General features: G+C 64.8%; 1 protein-coding gene across 1 annotated transcript in view; it reads left to right on the top strand.

Moving 5' to 3' along the window:
- The window catches only part of PRR12 (proline rich 12), a 39411-nt gene that overhangs the window by 941 nt on the left and 14502 nt on the right, over positions 1-23968 (top strand). The window contains 5 exon segments of the mRNA XM_069774817.1: positions 5032-5144; positions 8409-8570; positions 11047-14450; positions 17942-18473; positions 22125-22447. Coding sequence (XP_069630918.1) covers positions 5032-5144; positions 8409-8570; positions 11047-14450; positions 17942-18473; positions 22125-22447 — 4534 coding nt within the window.

Raw genomic sequence — 23968 nt, 5'->3', positions numbered from 1 at the left:
TCCCAGTGCACCAGGGACTGGGATGCTGGGGGATCATTGTACTGGGATACTGGGGTCCCGGTGTACCGGGGACTGGGGTGCTGGGGGACTGGAGATTAGGGTGCTGGGGGAGCGGGATGCTGAGGTCCCGGTGCACCAGGGACTGGGATGCTGGGGGACTGGGATATTGGGGTCCCAGTGCACCGGGGACTGGGGTGCTGTGGTCCTGTTGTACTAGGCACTGGGATGCTGGGGTCCCAGTGCACCGGGGACTGGGATGCTGGGGGGTCGTTGTACTGGGATACTGGGGTTCCGGTGTACCAGGGACTGGGATACTGGGGTCCCAGTGCACTGGGGACTGGGATACTGGGGTTCTGTTGTATCGGAGACTGGGATGCTGGGGGACTTGGATACTGGGATCCCAGTGCACCGGGGACTGGGATGCTGGGGTACCGTTGCACCGGGATACTGGGGTGCTGGGGGACCGGGGACTGGGGTCCCAGTGCACCAGGGACTGGGATGCTGGGAGACTGTTGCACCGGGATACTGGGGTGCTGGAGGACAGGGGACTGGGGTGCTGGGGTGCCAGGGTGCTGGGGTCCCAGTGCACTGGGGTCTGGGGTGCAGGAGAACGGGGGACTGGGGTCCTGGTGCACCGGAGATTAGGGTGCTGGGGGACCGGGGTGCTGGGGTCCCAGTGCACCGGGGACTGGGATGCTGGGATAACGGGGTGCTGGGGACTCGGTGCACCAGGGACTGGGGTGCTGGACTCCTGTTGTACGGGGGATTAGGGTGCTGGGGTACCAGCGACTGGGATGCTGGCATGTGGGATAACTGGGGTGCTGAGGAGGCAGTACATGAGGGACTGGGGTGCTGGGGTCGTGGTGAACTGGAGATTAGGGTGCTGGGCTACTGGGGACTGGAATGCTGGGGTACTGGGGTCCCAGTGCACCAGGGACTGGGGTGCTAGGGTCCCATTGTACTGGGGACTGGGGTGCTGTGGGACCGGGGTGCTGGGGTCCCAGTGCAGCAGGGACTGGGGTACCAGGCTACTGAGGTCCCAGTGCACCGGGGACTGGGGTGCAGGAGAACCAGGGTGCTGGGGTCCCAGTGCACCAGGGACTGGGATGCTGGCGTGGCAGTGCACCGGGGACTGGGGTGCGCTGGGGTACCGGGGATTAAGGTGCTGGGGTGCTGAAGAGCCAGTGCAACGGGGACTGGGGTGCTGGGGTACTGGGGACTGGGATCCCGGTGCACCAGAGATTAGGGTACTGGGGTGCTGGAGTCCCGTTGTACCGGGGACTGGGGTGCTGGGGTACTGGGGTCCCAGTGCACTGGGGACTGGGATGCCGGGGTCCCGTTGTACTGGGGATTAGGGTGCTGGGGAGCTGAGGAGGAGCCGGTGCACCAGGGACTGGGGTGCTGGGGTCCCGGTGAACTGGAGATTAGGGTGCTGGGGTACCAGGATGCTGGTGTCCCATTGTACCGGGGACTGGGGTGCTGGGGACTTGGTGCACTGGGGACTGGGATGCTGGGGTACTGGGGACTCAGGGGACTGGGGTACTGGGGTGCTGGGGTCCCAGTTCACTGGGGACTGGGGTGCAGGAGTACTGGTGTGCTGCAGTCCCAGTGCACCAGAACTGGGATGCTGGTGTGCAGGAGAACTGGGGTGCTGGGCTCCCAGTGCACTGGGGAGTGGGGTGCTGGGGTGCAGCAGGACCAGAGCTTGGGGTGCTGGGGTCCTGGTGCACCACAGATTAGGGTGCTGGGGTACCGGGGTGCTGGGGTCCCGGTGCACCGGGGACTGGGGTGTTGGGGTTCTGTTTTACTGGGGATTAGGGTACTGGGGTGCTGGGGACCCGTTGTACTGGGGACTAGGGTGCTGGGGTCCCCACGTACCGGGGAGTGGGGTCCTAGAGTGCAAGAGAACCAGGGTGCTGGGGTCCCGGTGCACCAGGGACTGGGGTGCAGGACTACCGGGGTGCTGGCGTCCTGTTGTACTGGGTTTTGGGCTGCTGGGGTGCGGGAGTACTGGGGTGCTGGGGTGCACCAGGGCTTGGAGTGCTGGGGACCTAGTGCACCGGAGACTGGGGTGCTGGGCTGCAAGAGTACCTGGGCTTGGGGTGTTGGGGTGCCGGAGTACTGGCACTGGGGTGCTGGAGTACTGGGGTGCTGAAATCCCAGTGCACCGTGTTTTTGGGGTGCTGGGGTCCTGTTGTAGCAGGGACTGGGGTGCACTGGGGACTGGGATGCTGGGGTGTAGGAGTACTGGGGTCCTGGTACACCAGGGATTAGGGTGCTGGGGTGCAGGAGTACCGGGGCTTGGGGTGCTGGGGTGCGGGAGTACTGGGGTGCTGGGGTCCTGGTGCACCAGACATTAGGGTGCTGGGGTGCAGGAGTACCGGGGTACTGGGGTGCTGGGGTCCCGGTGCACCGGGGACTGGGGTGCTGGGGTGCAGGAGAGCCGGGGCTTGGGGTGCTGGGGTGCAGGTGTACTGGGGACTGGGGTCCCAGTGCACCGCACACTGGGGTGCAGGAGTACCGGGGTGCTGAGGTCCCGGTGCACTAAGGACTGGGGACCCCGTGCACCGGGTGCGGGAGTATTGGGGTGCTGGGATTCCAGGGCGCTGGGTGCTGGGGAGCCGGTGCAGTGGGCGCAGGAGTACCGGGGTGCAGGGGTGCCCATGCAGCGGTATTTGGGGTGCACCAGAGCTTGGGGTGCCGGGGCCTCGGTGCAGGACCCCGGGGTGCACTGGGTACTGGGGTGCAGGGATTCTGGTGGATCAAGGACTGGGGTGCTGGAGTCCTGTTGCAGCGGGTGCTGGGGTGCGCTGGGACTTGGGGTGCTGGGGTCTCGGTGCAAGCAGGTGCTGGGGTGCAGGGATCCTGCTGCAGCGGGTGCAGGAGTATTGGGGTGCAAGGGGCACTGGGGACAAGGGTGCTGGAGTCCTGGTGCACCAAGGGATTGGGGTGCAGGAATATTGGGGTGCTGGGGCTGGGGTGCACCAGGTGCTGGGGTCTCCATGCACTGGGATTTGGGGGGCTGCAGCCCCAGTGCAGGAGCCCCAGGGTGCACCAGGTACTAGGGTGCTGGGGACCCGTTGCGCTGGGGTCTGGGGTGCACTGGGTGCTGGGGTCCTGGTGCAGTGGGTGCAGCAGCTCGGGGGTGGAGGAGTATTGGGGTGCGGGGGCCTTTGTGCACTGGGTGCTGGGGCGACCGTGTACTGGGACTTGGGGTGCTGAGGTCTTGGGGTGCTGGGGAGCCGGTGCGGTGGGTTTTTGGGGTGCCAGATCCCGGCGCAGTGGGTCCAGGAGCCTCAGGGTGCTGGTGCACCAGATCCTGGGGTGCAGGGTCCCCGGGGTGCTCGTGCATGGGGCGCAGGGTGCACGGGGTCCCCGGGGTGCTGGTGCACGGGGTCCCCGGGGTGCTGGTGCACAGGGTCCGGCAGCTCTCAGGGTGCTGGTGCACGGGGTGCAGGGTCCTTGGGGTGCTGGTGCACGGGGCATATGGTCCCCAGGGTGCTCGTGCACAGCGTGCCAGCACCCCGTGCACTGGCTCGAGGGGTGCCAGCCCACCCCCGTGCGCCACGAGTGCCTGTGGGGGCACGGGGCCTTGCACGATGGTGGGCGTCACAGGCACCAGCCGCCCACACCGGGCTCCCAAGCGCATGCGTTGCACACCTTGCACGACTACGGGCTCGTGTGCTTGTGCATCGCACGGGGATAGGAGGGCTGAGGTGCGTTGTGCCGGCGTGCTGCTGTTTGCTGTGCAAATGGCAGCGCGCGGCGCGCCAGTCCTCGTGCATTGCACGGGGGCGGGTGTGTCGTGGCACTGTGTAAGCGTGTGTGGCACGGTTGCTGCTCACCCTACGCGTGTTGCACGGCGGCTTCTTACGCTACTGCTCGTCCCGTGTGCGCCACATGGCTCCTGTGGGTGCTTGGTGGTGCATTGCACGACTGTGGGTGGCACGTGAGTGTGCACTGTGCCTCTTGCATGACTCCAGCAGCGCGTGACTGCGCGTTGCACCTGTTGCTCGGCTGCAGGATTTGCACGGTTATGCATTGCACACATTGCACGAGTGCATTGCACGTGTTGCATGGCTGCAGGCAATTCGTGATTGTGCATCGGGTCTGTTGCACGGCTCCGGGAGTTGCACAACTGTACATTGCAGACTAGTAGGTGGCTTACAGTTGCGTGTTGCAGGTGTTGCGCTGTTGCGTTGTTTGTGCGACACACCCGTTACACACGTATAGGCAGCTCGCAACCACGCCTCATACGTGTTGCACAACTGTAGGCAGTTCACTGCTGTGCGTTACGCCTCTTGCACGCCTGCGGGCAGCTCACAATTGTGCATTGCACGGCTGTAGGCAGGTCCCTGTTGCGTATCACACCTGTTGCACGCATGTGGGCAGCCCACAGTTATACATTGTACAATTGTAGATGGTTTTTCACTGTGCGTCACAGGCTTCACACGCTTGTGGGCAGCTCACAGCCATGCACCGTACCTGTTGCACGACTGTAAGCAGTTCTCTGCTGCGTATTGCAATCTTTGCACACCTGTGGGCAGCTCAGAATCGTGCTTTGCACAAGCAGAAGCAGTTCTGTGCTGTGTATTGCACCCGTTGCACGCCTGTGGGCAGCTCACGACCGTGCTTGTTGCACGTCCGTAGGCAGTTCCACGCTGTGTATCACACCTGTTGCACGCCTGCGGGCAGCTCACAATTGCGCATTGCACGACTGTAGGCAGTTCCCCATCGTGCATCGCTCACAATTGCGCGTTGCACAACTGCAGACAGTTCCCCGTCGTGCATCGCGCCCGTTACACGCCCATGGGCGCCTCACGACCGTGCACCGTGCCCGTTGCACGCCTGTAGGTGGTTCTCTGGTGCCCAGCGCACCCGTTGCCCGCTTGCGGGCAGCTCACCGCCGTGAGCGACGACTGTAGGCCGTTCCCTGCCGTGCGTCGCACGACGGCCGGCGACGAGCGTGCGAGGGAGGGGGGGTGTCGAGCGTGCGAGGCGCTGACGGCCCTCCTTTCCCACCCCCCCCAGCCTGGTGTACGGGGGCTCGCGGGCGTCGCACCCCGACCCCGACCTGCTGCACCGCCAGCCCTACGGCGCTCCCCACCCGCTCCAGGGCTATGCCGCCAACCACCACCCCGCAGGTACAGCCGGCACCGTGTCACCCCGCGGCACCCCGACCCCCGGGTCCCTTCGTCACCGTGACGCCCCGACGCCCTGTCACCCTGATGCCGTGTCGCTGCGACCCCCCCCCGGCCCCGCGTCACCGTGTCGCCGCGACACCCTGACCCTGTACCACCGTGTCACCCTGAGCCCATGGCACCGCAACACCCCGACCCCGCATCACCGTGACACCCCAACCCCGTGTCACGGTGTCACCCTGACCCCATGTCACCATGACGCCCCGACTCTCTGTCACCGTGACACCCTGACCCCATGTCACCACAACACCCCAATCCCGCATCACGGTGTCACCCCAACCCTGTATCACCGTGTCACCCTGACCCCATGTCACCGCAACACCCCAATCCTGCATCACGGTGTCACCCCAACCCTGTATCACCGTGTCACCCTGACCCCATGTCACTAGGACACCCCAGCCCCGCGTCACCATGTCACCCCAACACCCCGACCCTGCTTCACCACGTCACCACGACACCCTGACCCCGAACCAACCTGTCACCATGATACCCCAACACCATGACACTCCAACCCCGTATCACCGAGTCACCTTGACCCCGCATCACCATGACACCCCAACCCCGTATCACGGTGTCACCTGGACCCCGTGTCACCGTGACACCCCAACCCTGTATCATCGTGTCACCTTGACCCCATGTCACCGTGACACCCCAACCCCGCGTCCCTTCGTCACCACGACCCCGCAGTCCCCAGGTCCCTTTGTCACCGTGATCCCATGGTTCCCATGTCCCCACAGTCCCCGTGTCACTTTGTCACCGCCATCCCACATCACTACGACACCCCAACCCTGCAGCACCGTGACCCCAAGGGCCCTTTGTCACCATGACCCCCGTGTCACTTTGTCACCGCAAACTCTCATTACCGTGACACCCCAACCCTGCAGCACCCTGACCCCAGGTCCCTTCGTCACCGTGTCACCACGACCCCACGTTGCCCGTGTCCCCACGGTCCCCCTGTCCTTTCATCCCCCCAGCCCCGTGGCGCTGTGGTCCGGGTGTCCCTTTGTCACCGCGACCCCACAGTCGCCGTGTCCGATCGTTGCCGCAGCCCCGTCTCACCGTGTCCCTCTGTCCCCACTCACTGCGTCCCCACGTCGCCATGTCCGCACGTGTGTTGTCCCCGTGTCCCCTGTCCCCAGGGTGACAGTGTCCCTGTGTTCCCACGTGCTCGTGTCTGTGTCCCTCCGTCCCCCCGTGTCCTTGTCCCCCCACACCTGTCTCCGCACTGGTGTCCCCACATGTGTCCCCGCATCCCCATGCTCCATCCATGTCCCTGCACGTGTCCCTGTGCTCCGTCCACGTCCCCATGCGTGTCCCCATGCTCCGTTCCTGTCCCCACACTTCATCCACATCCCTTTACTCCATCCACGTCCCCACGTGTCCCCACGCTCCGTCCGTGTCCCCATGCTCCATCTATGTTCCCATGCATGTCCCTACGCTCCATCCACATCCCCACGTGTCCCCATGCTCTAGCCACGTCCCTACATGTGTCCCTGTGCTCCATCCGTGTCCCCACGCTCCATCCATGTCCCCACGCTCCATCCACGTCCCCACGTGTGTCCCCACGCTCCATCCACATCCCCATATTCTATCCACGTCCCTACGTGTGTCCCCACGCTCCGTCCGTGTCCCCATGTTCCATCCACGACCCCACGCTCCATCCACGTCTTCACGTGTGTTCCCACACTCCATCCACGTCCCCATGCTCCATCCACAACCCCACACTCCGTCCACGTCCCCACACATCCCCACACTCCATCCACGTCCTCATGTGTGTCCCCACACTCTGTCCACATCCCCACGCGTGTCCCTGCACTCTGTCCATGTCCTCATGCTCCATCCACGTCCCCACACATGCCCACGCTCCATCCATGTGCTCACATGTGTTCCTATGCTCCATCCACATCCCCACTCGTGTCCCCACACTCCGTCCATGTCTGCACGCTCCGTCCAGATCCCCACGCTCCATCCATGTCCTCACATGTGTCCCCACACTCCATCCATGTCCCCACACATGTCCCACGCTCTGTCCGCATCCCCATGCTCCATCTACATCCCCACGCTCCATCCACGTCCCCACGCATCCCCACGCTCCATCCATGTCCTCACGTGTGTCCCCACACTCCATCCACATCCCCACACGTGTCCCCACACTCCGTCCACGTCCCCATGCTCCATCCACGTCCCCACACTCCATCCACATCCCCACGCATGTCCCCATGCTCCGTCCACATCCCCACACTCCATCCGTGTCCCCACACGTGTCTCCATGCTCCATCCACATCCCCACGCATGTCCCCACGCTCCATCCGTGTCCCCACACATGTCCCCACGCTCCGTCCACATCCCCACACGTGTCCCCACGCTCCGTCCACATCCCCACGCTCCATCCACATCCCCACACGTGTCCCCACGCTCCGTCCACGTCCCCACGCTCCATCCATGACCCCACGCTCCATCCATGTCCTCACGTGTGTCCCCACACTCCATCCATGTGCCCTCACCTGTCCCCACACTCCGTCCACGTCCCCATGCTCCATCCACATGCCCACACTCCATCCACATCCCCACGCGTGTCCCCACGCTCCATCCACATCCCCACATGTGTCCCCACACTCCATCCAGATCCTCACACGTGTCCTCATGCTCCGTCCACGTCCCCACGCTCCATCCACGTCCCCACACATCCCCACACCCTATCCACATCCTCACGTGTGTCCCCACGCTCCATCCACATCCCCACGCGTGTCCCCACGCTCCGTCCACGTCCCCATGCTCCGTCCACGTCCCCACACTCCATCCACATCCCCACACACGTCCCCACGCTCCATCCGTGTCCCCACATGTGTCCCCACGCTCCATCCACGTCCTCACACGTGTCCCCACGCTCCGTCCACGTCCCCACGCTCCATCCACATCCCCACACGTGTCCCCACGCTCCGTCCATGTCCCCACGCTCCATCCACGTCCCCACGCATCCCCATGGTTGCACCGGTGGGTGTCCGTCCCCACAGCGTCCCCAAGCTGCTCCCCACTCCCGGGGGAAGCAGGACCACCGGTGTCCCCGATCTGTCCCCCCATCCCCTGGGGAAGTGTCACCGCCACGTCCCCGAGCTGTCCCCTGTCGCGACGTGACCGCGGTGTCGCGACGTGACCGCGGTTTCCCCGACCCATGTGTGTGTCCCCCACATTTCTCCGTGTCCCCAGGGCTGTCGGGGCTCTTCGAGACAGGGCTGCACCACGCCGGTGGCGCGGCACCCGACGCTTCCGTCATGAACCTCATCTCGGCGCTGGAGTCACGGGCGCCGCAGCCCGGCCCCTCCGCATCCTCCCTGCTCTCCCAGTTCCGCACCCCCTCCTGGCAGACTGGTGGGTCTGGGGGGGACCCTATCCTGACCTGGGAGTGGGGGGTGACCTGCCCTGGGAGGGTCTTATCTTGCCCCAGGTGGTTAAACCTCTCTTAGGGAGGGTCCTATCCTGTTCTGAGGGGTCCTATCGTGCCCCAGGGGGGTGTAATTGCCGCAGGGAGGGTTCTATCCTGCCTGAGGGGGGTCCTGTTCTGCCCCAGGGGGGTGTAATTGCCCCAGGGAGCGTTCTGTCCTGCTGTGGGGGGGTCCTATCCTGCCCCAGGGGGGTGTAATTGCTGCAGGGAGGGTTCTATCCTGCCCAAGGGGGGTCCTGTTCTGCTCCAGGGGGGTGTAATTGCCCCAGGGAGGGTTCTATCCTGCTGTGGAGGGGGTTCTATCCTGTCCCAGGGGGGTGTAATTGCCGCAGGGAGGGTTCTGTCCTGCTGTGGGGGGGTCCTATCCTGCCCCAGGGGGGTGTAATTGCTGCAGGGAGGGTTCTATCCTGCCCAAGGGGGGTCCTGTTCTGCTCCAGGGGGGTGTAATTGCCCCAGGGAGGGTTCTTTCCTGCCCTGGGGGGGGTTCTATCCTGCTCTGGGGGGGTCTTATCCTGCCCCAGGGGGTGTAATTGCCCCAGGGAGGGTCTTATCTTACCCCAGGGGGTTTAACCTCTCCTGCCCCAGGGGATGTAACTTGCCCCGGAGTGTCCTCATTTGCCCCAAGAAGGTCAAGTTCTGCGCTTGGGCTCCCCATTTACCCCAGGGAAGTCCCTATTTACCCCAAGGCATCTCTGTTTGCCCCAGGAAGGTCCCAACTTGCCCCAGGAAGTTCCTAGTTGCCCCAGGGAGGTCTGCATTTGCCCCAGGGCATCCCCACTTACCCAAGGGAGCTTCTATTTGCCCCCTGGGGGTCCCAACTTACCCTAGAGACCTCCTACTTACCCTAGGGGGGTCCCAACGTACCCCAGGGCATCCCCATTTGCCCCAGGGAGCTTCTATTTGCCCCATGGGGGTCCCCACTTGCCCCAGGGAGCTCCTACTTGCCCCAGGGGGGTCCCCACTTACCCCAGACAGCTTCTGCTTGCCCCGTGGGGGTCTCCACTTGCCCCAGGGAGCTTCTACTTGCCCCAGGGTGGTCCCCACGTACCCCAGGGCCTCCCCACTTGCCCCAGACAGCTTCTGCTTGCCCCAGGGGGGTCCCCACTTGCCCCAGAGAGCTTCTATTTGCCCCATGGGGGTCCCCACTTGCTCCAGGGAGCTCCTACTTACCCTGGGGGGGTTCCCACGTACCCCAGGGCCTCCCCACTTGCCCCAGGGACCTTCTGCTTGCCCCAGGGGGGTCCCCACTTGCCCCAGAGAGCTTCTATTTGCCCCATGGGGGTCCCCACTTGCCCCAGGGAGCTCCTACTTACCCTGGGGGGGTTCCCACGTACCCCAGGGCCTCCCCACTTGCCCCAGGGACCTTCTGCTTGCCCCAGGGGGGTCCCCACTTGCCCCAGAGAGCTTCTATTTGCCCCATGGGGGTCCCCACTTGCCCCAGGGAGCTCCTACTTACCCTGGGGGGGTTCCCACGTACCCCAGGGCCTCCCCACTTGCCCCAGGGACCTTCTGCTTGCCCCAGGGGGGTCCCCACTTGCCCCAGAGAGCTTCTATTTGCCCCATGGGGGTCCCCGCTTATCCCACGGAGCTCCTACTTACCCTGGGGGTTTCCCACTTACCCCAGGGCATCCCCACTTGCCCCAGGGAGCTCCTACTTACCCTGGGGGGGTTCCCACGTACCCCAGGGCCTCCCCACTTGCCCCAGGGGCCTTCTGCTTGCCCCAGGGGGGTCCCCACTTGCCCCAGAGAGCTTCTATTTGCCCCATGGGGGTCCCCGCTTATCTCAGGGAGCTCCTACTTACCCTGGGGGGGTTCCCACTTACCCCAGGGCATCCCCACTTGCCCCAGGGAGCTCCTACTGACCCTGGGAGGGTTCCCACGTACCCCAGGGCCTCCCCACTTGCCCCAGGGACCTTCTGCTTGCCCCAGGGGGGTCCCCACTTGCCCCAGAGAGCTTCTATTTGCCCCATGGGGGTCCCCACTTGCCCCAGGGAGCTCCTACTTACCCTGGGGGGGTTCCCACGTACCCCAGGGCCTCCCCACTTGCCCCAGGGACCTTCTGCTTGCCCCAGGGGGGTCCCCACTTGCCCCAGAGAGCTTCTATTTGCCCCATGGGGGTCCCCGCTTATCTCAGGGAGCTCCTACTTACCCTGGGGGGGTTCCCACTTACCCCAGGGCATCCCCACTTGCCCCAGGGAGCTCCTACTTACCCTGGGGGTTTTCCACTTACCCCAGGGCATCCCCACTTGCCCCAGGGAGCTCCTACTGACCCTGGGGTGGTCCCCACGTACCCCAGGGCCTTCCCACTTGCCCCAGACAGCTTCTACTTGCCCCGGGGGATGTCCCCCCACCCCAGGGTCTCCCCGCCGCCCCCCCTCTCACCCTCTTTCTCTCTTTCGGCAGCCATGCACACGCCGGCGCCGGCCGAACTGTTCATCTCGGGAGCTCTGCCGGGTTCGGGCACCTTCCCCTCCTCGTCGGCGCTCAGCGCCTACCAGCACCCGGCCTCCTTCAGCGGGCGCAGCTTCCCGGTCAGCTCCCCGCTCAGCCTGCCCGAGGCCGCCTTCAGCCCCGGCTCCAACGGGCTCCTCTCCCCCCACGACCCCCTGCTCCACATCAAACCCACGCAGCCCAGCGTCCCGTCTTCTCTGGGTTTCGAACGCCTCGGCAGCGCCGTCCTGGGTTCGGGTTTACCGGCGCAAGGTTCGGCGTATCGAGGACCGCCCAGTTCTTCCCAGTTTAACCTCCTCTCCGCTCCCTTAGCCGCCCCGGCGGAACAACCGGCTCAACTCTACAACGCCTCGGTTTTCGGCGGCGGCGGCGGGGAGCGGGCCGTGCCGCGGCAGGACAGCGTCATCAAGCACTACCAGCGACCGGCGGGCGCCCAACCGCAGTTGCCGCCGGCGGCACACAGCCTCCAGCACTACCTGAGCTGCGGCGGCACTTACCAGCAAATGCCGCACCGCGCCGCCCTCTCCTGCAGCCCCTTGGGCGAACAATCTCCCGCCAGTTCCGAGGGGTCTCAACAACCCCCCAAAAACGCCACGGCTCCCCGACCGGAACCGACGCAGAGCTACCGACCCATCATTCAATCTCCGGCGTATTCCGGCGGCAGCGGAGGCGCCGGCGGGGCCGCCGGCGCCGCCGGCGCCAGCAACGGCGGCACCAAATCGAAGAGTTACTCGGCCTCGCGGCAGACCCCCCGTTCCACCGCCACCCCCAAGTGCCAAAGCAGCTACACCCCCAGCACCCCCAAACCCAGCTCCGTCATCGCCAGCCAGTCCCCCGCTTATTCCCCGGGGCAACCCCAAAATCTCTTGGCCATGGGACCGGCCGCCGGCTACGGCACCAATCCCCCGGCCCCGCAAAACCTGGGGGCCGGCGGGCAACCCGCCGGGGGTTTCAGCGGCGGGCAGGGGGGGGAGCTGGGGGGCAAAGCCCCCAGTTATCCGGCCGGGGGGCAAGGCGGGGGGCCGGGGGGCCAGGGCGGGCAGGGGCTGCAGCCCTGCGTCAGCCAGGGCCAGACCTATTCCCCCGAGCAGTTGCAGGCTCTGCCCTACGGGGTGCAGCCCGAGGGGGGGCAAGCGACGGCGTACGGCCCCCCGGCCCCCTCCCAGGGTTTACCCACCGCCAGCCCTTCCCTCAGCTACAGCACCGGCCACTCGCCCGCCATGCCAGCCCCTTTGCCCTACGCCGGTTTGGGGGGTTCCAGCCCCTCGCCCATCATTCGACCCCTCCAGTCCCCGCCGGCCGCCCGGCCCCAGAGCGGAGCGTCGCCGGGACAGTCCCAAAAATACCTGGGTTCCGTTTTATCCCCTTCTTTCATGGCCCCGGGTTACGGGGGGGGGCCGGCGGGGCTGGAACGACCCCCCGCTTTCGGCAAAGGGGGGAAAGGGGACGCGGAGCTGCTGGCGGCCGAGCGCAGCGAGGACGAGGATTTCCTCATCCAGCACCTCCTGCAAGCCCCCAGCCCCCCCCGCGGGCCGGCCGAGGGGCTGGGGGCCTGCGAGGAGCGGGGGGGGGCGGGCAAAGGCTTGGGGGGCTACGGGGGGCTGGGGAAGGCGGAGGAGAGGTACCAGCTGCAGAGCGTGATCCGGCCCAATTCCAACCTGGAGGGGCCGGCGGCGCTGGAGCTGGCTTTGTTGAAAGAAAAGAAAAAACCCGAGCGAGCCAAGGAGTACCGGGGGGCCGGCGGGGGGGCCGGCGGGGGGGGCGAGGGGTTGGCGGCCACTTCGGTGGTCCACTACGGCCACCAGCCCCCCGCCCTGGATTCCTACGGGCAGGAATTGAAGAAACCGGCCGAGCATTTGGCCGGCGGCAAGGAGCTGGGGCAACCCCACGCTTACCTGCCCAAGACCCCCGAGCACGGGCGGCTGGTGGCCGAGGGACCCCCCCTGGAACCCCACGGCCTCTTGCTGGACCCCCCCCCCGAACTAGGACCGGTACCGGTGGTACCGGTGGCCGTACCGGTACCGGGGGGGTCCCTTCTCCCCTCCGTCCTCACCCACACCCAAAGCCAGCTGCACCCCCGTGCCAAGGGCAGACCCCCCCTGGACGTCCATCTCCTGGAGCAGCAGCGGATGCCGCCCCCCCCGCCGCCCCCGCCGCCCCCTCCGCCGCCTCCTCCGGCCCCCCCGGCCCCCCCGGCCGCCCCTTCGCCCCAATTGCTGTTAGAAGCCCACCTGCATCAAGCCCACGTCCGCTCGCAGGGGCTGGACCCCCAGGCCCCCCCGCCGCTCCCCCCCGAACCCATGGAGGTCTTACCGGCCCCCCAAGAGATCCAAGACTTTTTGGAACCCCCTCTGGGGTTAGAGCCTCACCTGGGGCAAGCCGGGGGGGTCCAGGGACCCCCCGGGCACCTCCTGGACCCCGAAGGGGGTCCGTCGGTGGCCCCCGCTCCGTTGGAAGCCAAGGACCAGTTTGCCGAGGGGGGGAGCCCGGCGGGGGGCAAGGGTCGCTTCGTCCCCCTCACCTCCATCTGCTTCCCCGACGCCCTGCTGCAGGACGAAGACCGCGGTTTCTTCCCCGGCATGGAGGACATGTTCGGCCCCCCCCCCGAAGACTTCCCCAAGACCACCGAGGAAGAGGAGGAGGAAGGAACCGGGGGTTTGGAGCCCCGTTCCGAGGGGTTGAAGGCTCCCCCCTACGACATGGGGCAGAGCTACCCGGCTTTCTGCCCCGCCGAAGGGGCGGCCGGCGAAGCCCCCTCCTTGGGCTTGGAGCCCCCCAAACACGAGCTGCCCTCCACCGTCAACGCCGAACCGTTGGGGCTGATCCAGAGCACGGGCGAGGGGACCAAGCCCCCGTTGGCCGCCCCTCTTTTTTGCTCCTCCAAACCCAAGAAGCTGCTCAAAACCTCTTCCTTCCACCTCCTCCGCAAGCGGGACCCCTTCCCGCCCCCCAAAAAAACCTACGCCCAGGAGTACGAGTTCGAGGACGACGAGGACAAAGCCGACGTCCCCGCCGACATTCGCCTCAACAGCCGACGGCTGCCCGATCTCTTGCCCGACCTCATCTCCAGCTGCCGAGCCCGACCCAGCCTCAGCCCCATGGGGGACATCGATTTCTGCCCCCACCCCGGACCCCATCCCGGACCCAAGAAACGCGGCCGCAAACCCACCAAACCGAAACGCGAGGGACCGCCGAGACCCCGGGGACGACCCCGCATCCGACCCTTGGCCGAACCCCCCGGACTTTTGGCACCCGACGGCCCCAAAAAGCCGAGGGGACGGGGACGGGGACGGGGCAAGAAGGGCGGCGAGGAGGGGGCCGACGGCAACGGCCTCGAGCCCCTCAAGCCCCTCAAGGTGAGGACTCGGGGGGGGTCGGGGCGGGTTTTGGGGTGCTGGGGAGGGGCGGCGGGGTCTTGGGAGGCAAAGGTTGGGGGATAAGGGGGGATTCGGGGTTGTTGGGGCGATTTGGGGGGTTCCCCGTGGTCTCTTGTCCCTCAACGACCCCCAGAGTCCCCAGGCTGGAACTTGGTGACGACTTGGAGCTCCCAAGATCAAGATGAAAGATTTGGGGGGTTTTGGGGGTGCTGAGAGGTCTTGGGAGGCAAACGTTGAGGGATAAGAGGGGATTTGGGGTTGTTGGGGGGATTTGGGGCGTTCCCCATGGTCTCCTGTCCCTCAACGGCCCCCAAAGTCCCCAAGGTGGGACTTGGCGATGGCTTGGAGCTCCCAAGGTCAAGATGAAAGATTTTGGGGGTGCTGAGGGGTGCTATGGGGTCTTGAAGGGCAAACGTTGGGGGATAAGAGGGTTTTGGGGGGGTTCCCCGTGGTCTCCTGTCCCTCAACGGCCCCCAAAGTCCCCAAGGTGGGACTTGGTGAAGGCTTGGAGCTCCCAAGGTGAGGATGAAAGGTTTGTGGTGGTTTTGGGGTGCTAAGGGGTCCTGTGGGGTCTTGTGAGGCAAAGATTGGGGGGATAAGGGGGTATTTGGGCTTTTTGGGGGGTTCTGCCTGGTCTGTTGCCTCCCAATGGCCCCAAAAAGCTCCACGGTCGGGGATGGCGATGGCTTAGAGACCCTTCAAATGCTCCAAGTTGAGGATTTGGGGGGTTTTGGGTTGCTGGGGGATGCTGTGGGGTGTTAGGAGGCAGAGGTTGGGGGAGAAAAGGGGGTATTTGGGCTTTTTGGGGGGTTCCTCCTGGTCTGTTGCCTCCCAATGGCCCTTAAAAGCCCCAAGATTGGAGATGACAATAGCTTGGAGACTCTCGAGCCCCTCAAGGTGAGGATTTGGGGGGCTTTGGGGTGCTGTGGGGTCTTGGGATGCAAAGGTTGTTGCATAAGGGGAGATTTGGGGTTGTTGGGGCGATTTGGGGGGTTCCCCATGGTCTCCTGTCCCTCAACGGCCCCCAAAGTCCCCAAGGTTGGACTTGGCGATGGCTTGGAGCTCCCAAGGTCAGGATGAACGATTTTGGGGGATTTGGGGGTGCTGAGGGGTGCTGTGGGTTCTTGGGAGGATAAGAGGGTTTTTGGGGGGTTCCCCGTAGTCTCCAGTCCCTCAACGGACCCCAAAGTCCCCAAGGTGGGACTTGGCGATGGCTTGGAGCTCCCAAGGAGAGGATGAAAGGTTTGGGTGGTTTTGGGGTGCTGAGGGGTGCTGTGGGGTCTTGGGAGGCAAAGGTTGGTAGATAAAGGGGTATTTGGGGTTGTGGGGGGGGTTCCTCCTCCTCTGTTGTCTCCCAATGGCCCCAAAAAGCCCCATGGTTGGGGATGCCGATGGCTTGGAGATCCTTCAAGCCCTTTGAAGTGAGGATTTGGGGGGTTTTGGGGTGCTGAGGGGTGCTATGGGGTCTTGGGAGGCAAAGGTTGGGGGATAAGGGGGTATTTGGGCTTTTTGGGGGGTTCCACCTGGTCTGTTGCCTCCCAATGGCCCCAAAAGCCTCAAGCTTGGGGATGGCAATAGCTTGGAGACCCTTCAAACCCTCCAAGGTGAGGATTTGGGGGGGGTTGGGGGTGCTAGGAGATATTGCAGGGTCTTGGAAGGCACAGGTTGAGCGGAAAAGAGGGGAGTTGGGTTTTTTGGGAGTTCCCCTTGGTTTCCTGCCTTCCTGCTCCAAAAATCTCCGAGGTGGACATAGCAGTGGCTTGGAGACCCTCAAGGTGAAGAGTTGGGGGGTTTGGGGGCACTGGGGGATGTTGTTGGGGTATTGGGGGGGGATAAGGGGGTGTTTGGGCTTGTTGGGGGCGATTTGGGGGGTTTGTCGTGGTCTCCTGCCCCCCAAAACCCCGGATTTGGGGATGGGGCTGATGGCGATGGCTTGGAGCCCCTCAAGGTGAGGATTTGTGGGGGGTTGGGGGTGCTGGGGGATGCTGTCGGGTCTTGGGATGTGGAGATTGGGGGGGAAGAGGGTATTTGGGCTTATTTGGGGGGGTTGTTTGGTAGTGGGCTATTGGGGGCCACTGGTCAGTATTGGGGGGGGTCTAGGGGTGGTTGCAGGGGGCTGTTGGGGCACTGGGAGAAACTGGGGGGGCACTGGTAAGTATTGGGGACCTCGGAGGGGGGAGTAGGGTGTGTTCCAAGGGACTACTGGTGTGCTAGGTGCTCCTTGGGTGGCACTGGGAGATAATGGGGGCACTGGGAGATAATGGGGGCACTGGGAGCTCCTGGGGAAGCACTGAGAGTTCCTGGGAGGCACTGGGAGATAATGGGGGGCACTGGGAGATAATGGTGGCACTGGGAGCTCCTGGGGGGCCCTGGGAGCTCCTGGCGGGGGCACTTAGAGTTTTTTTGGGGTACTGGGAGATAACGGTGGCGCTGGGAGCTCTGGGGGTGCACTGGAAGCTCTCTAAGGGCACTGGATGCTCCTGGGGGGGTACTGGGAGATAATGGGGGCAGTGGGAGCTCCTGGGGAAGCATTGAGAGCTCGTGGGGGGCACTGGGAGCTCCTGGGGGGCACTGGGAGATAATGGGGCCACTGGGAGCTTGTGGGGAAGCACTGAGAGCTCCTGGGGGGCACTGGGAGATAATGGGGGCACTGGGAGCTCCTGGGGGGGCACTGGGAGATAACTGGGGCTCTGAGAGCTTCTTTGGGGGCACTGGGAGATAATGGTGGCACTGGGAGCTCCTGGGGAAGCACTGAGAGCTCTTTGGGGGGGCACTGGGAGTTCCTGGGAGGACACTTAGAGCTCCTGGGGTGGCACTGGGAGATAAGGGGGGCACTGGGAGCTCCTGGGGTGCACTGGAAGCTCCCTAAGGGCACTGGGAGCTCCTGGGGGGCACTGGGAGCTCTTGCAGGGCACTGGGAGATCCTGGGGGGGGTATTTAGAGTTCCTGGGGAGCACTGGGAGATAACAGGAGCACTGGCATCTCCTGGGGGGGCACTGGGAGCTTCTGGGGGGCACTGGGAGCTCTTGCAGGGCACTGGGAGATCCTGGGGGGGTACTTAGAGTTCCTGGGGAGCACTGGGAGATAACAGGAGCACTGGCATCTCCTGGGGGGGCACTGGGAGCTTCTGGGGGGCACTGGGAGCTCTTGCAGGGCACTGGGAGATCCTGGGGGGGTACTTAGAGTTCCTGGGGAGCACTGGGAGATAACAGGAGCACTGGCATCTCCTGGGGGGGCACTGGGAGCTTCTGGGGGGCACTGGGAGATCCTGGGGGGGTACTTAGAGTTCCTGGGGGACACTGGGAGATAACAGGAGCACTGGCATCTCCTGGGGGGGCACTGGGAGCTTCTGGGGGGCACTGGAAGCTCCCTGGGGGGGGCACCGGGTGATAACGGGGGCACTGGGAGACACTGGGGGCTCCTGGAAGATACCGGGGGTCCCCTAACAGTCCCCCCTCCCCAAAATCCAGATCAAGCTGGCGGTGCCGAAGGGCGGGGAGGGCCCGTTGCTGTCGGAGGGGGGTGGCCCCCCAGCCCCGGGTGCCCCCCCGCCGGGGGCCGAGCCCCCCCTGGACAGCAGCCAGACGCGGGAACGCATCAAGCAGAAGATCAAGGAGGTGGAGGAGAAACAGCCGGAGATGAAGTCGGGTTTCATGGCGTCTTTCCTCGATTTCCTCAAATCCGGCAAACGCCAAGCTTTGCCCCCCGCCGCCACCAGCCCCTCCAAGACCCCTCGCGTCCCCCCCGCCGCCCCCTTTGCCGTCGGCCCCCCCATATTACCGGGGGGGTTAGAGGGGACGGAGAGCGAGGGGCTGGTGATGGCTTGCCCCAGTCCTTGCAAGCGGCTGGACGAGGAGCTGAAGCGCAACCTGGAGACGTTGCCGTCCTTCTCGTCCGACGAGGAAGACTCCGTCAGCAAGAACCAGGACCTGCAGAAGAGCATCTCCTCCGCCATCTCCGCCCTCTACGACCCCGCCGACCGCAAGGACCCCGACCCCACCGGTGGGTGCTCGCTTCCCGACGTCCTCCCGGCCTGGCCTGTCCCCTGCCACCCTCCCGGGAGACGGAGGGATCGTCCTGGGGGCTGGGGAGAACTGGGAGCCCCTGGGATCCGTAGGGATCTACTGGCACCCATAGAGACCTCTTGGGACGTCACTGGGACCCATAGAGACCTCTTGGGACCCAGAGAGACCTCCTGAGAGCCCTTGGGACCCCATAGAGACCTCCTGGGACCCGTAGAGACCTCCTGGGACCTATAGAGACCTCCTGGGAGCCCCTTGGACCCATAGAGACCTCCTGAGAGCCCCTGGGACCCCATAGAGACCTCCTGGGGGTCACTGGGACCCATAGAGACCTCCTGAGAGCCCTTGGGACCCCACAGAGACCTCCTGAGACCCATAGAGACCTCCTGGGAGCCCCTCAGACCCATAGAGTCCTCCTGCGGGTCACTGGGACCCATAGAGACCTCCTGGGACCCATAAGAGACCTCCTGGGAGCCCCTGGGACCCCATAGAGACCTCCTGGGAGTCACTGGGACCCATCCTGAGAGCCTGTGGGACCCTTAGAGACCTCCTGGGAGCTCCTGGGAACCCCAGAGATCCTCCATGGGGCACATAGAGAACTGGGAGCCACTGGGACCCCCTGGGACCCTCCTGGGACCCCTAGAGACCTCCTGGGAGTCACTGGGACCCATCTCGAGAGCCCTTGGGACCCATAGAGACCTCCTGGGGGTCACTGGGACCCATAGAGACCTCCTGGGAGCCCCTGGGACCCCATAGAGACCTCCTGGGGGTCACTGGGACCCATAGAGACCTCCTGAGAGCCCTTGGGACCCCACAGAGACCTCCTGAGACCCATAGAGACCTCCTGGGAGCCCCTCAGACCCATAGAGTCCTCCTGCGGGTCACTGGGACCCATAGAGACCTCCTGGGACCCATAAGAGACCTCCTGGGAGCCCCTGGGACCCCATAGAGACCTCCTGGGAGTCACTGGGACCCATCCTGAGAGCCTGTGGGACCCTTAGAGACCTCCTGGGAGCTCCTGGGAACCCCAGAGATCCTCCATGGGGCACATAGAGAACTGGGAGCCACTGGGACCCCCTGGGACCCTCCTGGGACCCCTAGAGACCTCCTGGGAGTCACTGGGACCCATCTCGAGAGCCCTTGGGACCCATAGAGACCTCCTGGGGGTCACTGGGACCCATAGAGACCTCCTGGGAGCTCCTGGGAACCCCAGAGACCCTCCATGGGGGACATAGAGAACTGGGAGCCACTGGGACCCCCTGGGACCCTCCTGGGACCCCATAGAGACCTCCTGGAAGTCACTGGGACTCATCCCGAGAGCCTCTGGGACCTATAGAGACCTCCTGGGGGTCACTGGGACCCATAGAGACCTCCTGCGACCCGTAGAGACCTCCTGGGAGCCCCTTGGACCCATAGAGACCTTCTGGGGGTCACTGGGACCCATAGAGACCTCTTGGGACCCATAGAGACCTCCTGGGACCTCATAGAGATGTCCTGGGACCCATAGAGACCTCCTGAGAGCCCCTGGGACCCCACAGAGACCTCCTGGGACCCATAGGGACCTCCTGGGACCCATAAGAGACCTCCCAGGAGCCCCTGGGACCCCATAGAGACCTCCTGGGGGTCACTGGGACCCATAGAGACCTCCTGGGAGCTCCTGGGAACCCTGGAGACCCTCCATGGGGCACATAGAGACCTCCTGGGAGCCACTGGGACCTCCTGGGACCCTCCTGGCACCCATAGAGACCTTCTGGAAGTCACTGGGACCCCTAGAGACCTCCTGGGACCCTCCTGGGGCACGTAGATACATCCTGAGCCCCACAGAGACCTCCAGGGAGCCCTTGGGACACCATGGGACCTCCCTGGGGCACACAGATGCCTCCTGGATCCTTCCTGGGACCCCTGGAGCCCTCCTGGGACCCCCTAAGAACTTACTGGGGCGTGTAGATATTTGCTGGGACCCAGAAAGATTTTCTGGGAATCTCATGGAGCACACAGAGACCTCTTGGGAAAGGGAGATTTTTTGGGACCCCTTGGTAACTTCTGAGGACATGTAGATGTTACGTGGGACCCCTCCAGGACCCATAGAGACCTCCTGGGACCCTCTGGGATCCTCCTGGGGACCCCCCCGGGACCCTCCTGGGGTCCACAGACACTTTTTCAGATTCCTGGGAGCTTTTTGGGTCACATAGATACTTTTTAGGATCTTCCTGAGATCTGTATGAGACCCATAGATATGGTTTGGGATTCTCTGAGACTCTCCTGAGACCCATAGATATCTTTTGGGACCCCCTGGGACCCACCTGAGGCCCATAGAGACTCCCTGAGACGCTGCCGGGGGGGACTGGGTGCCCCTGGGACCCTCCTGAGGCACATTGAGACCCCCTGGGACCCATAGAGCCCCCCGAGACCCATAGAGACCTCCTGGGACCTTCCTGAGACGTCCTGGGACCCTCCTGACACCCTGCTGGTGGGACTGGGTGCCCCTGGGACCCTCCTGGGGCACATCGAGACCCCCTGGGACCTTCCTGAGACCCTGCTGGGGGGGACTGGGTGCCCCTGGGACCCTCCTGAGGCACATTGAGACCCCCTGGGACCCATAGAGCCTCCCGAGACCCATAGAGACCTCCTAGGACCCTCCTGAGACCTCCTGAGACCCTCTTGAGACCCTGCTGGGGGGACTGGGTGCCCCTGGGACCCTCCTGGGGCACATCGAGACCCCCTGGGACCTTCCTGAGACCCTGCTGGGGGGGACTGGGTGCCCCTGGGACCCTCCTGAGGCACATTGAGACCCCCTGGGACCTATAGAGCCCCCCGAGACCCATAGAGACCTCCTGGGACCTTCCTGAGACGTCCTGGGACCCTCCTGACACCCTGCTGGTGGGACTGGGTGCCCCTGGGACCCTCCTGGGGCACATCGAGACCCCCTGGGACCTTCCTGAGACCCTGCTGGGGGGGACTGGGTGCCCCTGGGACCCTCCTGAGGCACATTGAGACCCCCTGGGACCCATAGAGCCTCCCGAGACCCATAGAGACCTCCTAGGACCCTCCTGAGACCTCCTGAGACCCTCTTGAGACCCTGCTGGGGGGACTGGGTGCCCCTGGGACCCTCGTGGGGCACATCGAGACCCCCTGGGACCTATAGAGCCCCCCGAGACCCATAGAGACCTCCTGGGACCTTCCTGAGACGTCCTGGGACCCTCTTGACACCCTGCTGGGGGGACTGGGTGCCCCTGGGACCCTCCTGGGGCACATCGAGACCCCCTGGGACCTTCCTGAGCCCCTGCTGGGGGGGACTGGGTGCCCCTAGGACCCTCCTGGGGCACGTAGAGACCCCCTGGGACCCTCTTGAGGCACATAGAGCGCCCCGAGACTCATAGAGACCTCCTGGGACCCTCCTGACACCCTGCTGGGGGGGCTGGGTGCCCCTGGGACCCCCCTGAGACCCTGCTGGGGGCGACTGGGTGCCCCTGGGACCCTCCTGAGACCGTGCTGGGGGGTCTGGGTGCCCCTAGAACCCTCCTGGGACACATAGACCCCCCCTGGGACCCTCCTGAGACCCTGCTAGGGGGGACTGGGTGCCCCCCATCCCCCTGACACCCCCCCCCCGCCACGTGTCCCCTCTCTGCAGACGTCCCCCCACCGGAGGAGAAGCCACCGAGCCCCGCGCCCTCGGAGAGTTCCCAGCCCGAACCCCCTGCCCCGGTGACTTCGGTGGCTTCGGTGGCCCCGGTGTCCCCCCCGGTGACCAAGCCCCCCCCCGAGCCGGTGGCCCCAGCGTCTCCCGAACGGGAGGAGCCCGAGGACTCGCGGCCGCTTCATCTGGCCAAGAAGCAGGAGACGGCGGCCGTCTGCGGGGACACCGACGAGGACGAGGCTGAGAGCGGCGGAGAGGGCATCTTCCGCGAGAGGGACGAGTTCGTCGTCCGCGTGGAGGACATCCAGGCCCTCAAGGTGGGTACTGGGAGGCACTGGGAGGGACTGGGAGGCAGGAGAAGGGACTGGGGACACTGAGAGAGGGAGTGGAGGGCCTCTTCCATGGGTGGGATGGATTAATTGTCCATGTGGAGGACATTCAGGCTCTGAAGGTTGGTACTGGGAGGGACTGGGAGGCAGGAGGAGGGACTGGGAGCACTGGAAGAGGGACTGGAGGGCATCTTCTGTGGGAGGGATGAGTTTGTCGTCCACATGGGTGATGTGCAGGTTCACAAGGTGGGGACTGGGAGGGACTGGGAGGCAGGGGAAGGCACTAGGAGAAGGACTGGGAGCACTGGGAGGCACTGGGAGAGGGAGTGGAGGGCATCTTCCGCGAGAGGGACGAGTTCGTCGTCCGCGTGGAGGACATCCAGGCCCTCAAGGTGGATACTGGGAGGGACTGGGAGGCAGCAGGAGGGACTGGGGGCACTGGAAGAGGGACTGGAGGGCATCTTCTGTGGGAGGGATGAGTTTGTCGTCCACGTGGGTGATGTGCAGGTTCACAAGGTGGGGACTGGGAGGGACTGGGAGGCAGGGGAAGGCACTAGGAGAAGGACTGGGAGCACTGGGAGGCACTGGGAGAGGGAGTGGAGGGCATCTTCCGCGAGAGGGACGAGTTCGTCGTCCGCGTGGAGGACATCCAGGCCCTCAAGGTGGATACTGGGAGGGACTGGGAGGCAGCAGGAGGGACTGGGGGCACTGGAAGAGGGACTGGAGGGCATCTTCTGTGGGAGGGATGAGTTTGTCGTCCACATGGGTGATGTGCAGGTTCACAAGGTGGGGACTGGGAGGGACTGGGAGGGACTGGGAGGCAGGGGAAGGCACTAGGAGAAGGACTGGGAGCACTGGGAGGCACTGGGAGAGGGAGTGGAGGGCATCTTCCGCGAGAGGGACGAGTTCGTCGTCCGCGTGGAGGACATCCAGGCCCTCAAGGTGGATACTGGGAGGCACTGGGATGGACTGGGAGGCAGGAGGAGGGACTGGGGGCACTGAGAGAGGGACTGGAGGGCATCTTCCATGGGTGGGATGGATTAATTGTCCATGTGGAGGACATTCAAGCTCTGAAGGTGGGGACTGGGAGGGACTGGGAGGGACTGGGAGGCAGGGGAAGTCACTAAGAGAAGGACTGGGAGCACTGGGAGAGGGAGTGGAGGGCATCTTCCGCGAGAGGGACGAGTTCGTTGTGTGCATTGAGGACATCCAGGCCCTCAAGGTGGGCACTGGGAGGGACTGGGAGGGACTGGGAGAAACTGTGGGTCAGGAGAAGACACTAGGAAAGGGACTGGGGACACTGAGGGCACTGGGAGGCAGGAAAAGGCACTGGGGAGGGACTGGGAGCACTGGGAGAGGGACTGGAGGGCATCTTCCATGGGTGGGATGAGTTCATTGCCCGTGTGGATGACATCCAGGTTCGCAAGGTGGGTACTGGGAGGCACTGGGAGGCAGGAAGAGGCACTGGGAGGCAGGAAGAGGCACTGGGAGAGGGACTGGGAGCACTGG

This window comes from Haliaeetus albicilla, chromosome 32 (genome assembly GCF_947461875.1).
Source record: "Haliaeetus albicilla chromosome 32, bHalAlb1.1, whole genome shotgun sequence".
NCBI classification, from domain to species: Eukaryota; Metazoa; Chordata; class Aves; order Accipitriformes; family Accipitridae; genus Haliaeetus; species Haliaeetus albicilla.
The sequence above is the reverse complement of the archived record's forward strand: the minus strand, read 5'-3'. Positions and strand labels throughout refer to the sequence as shown.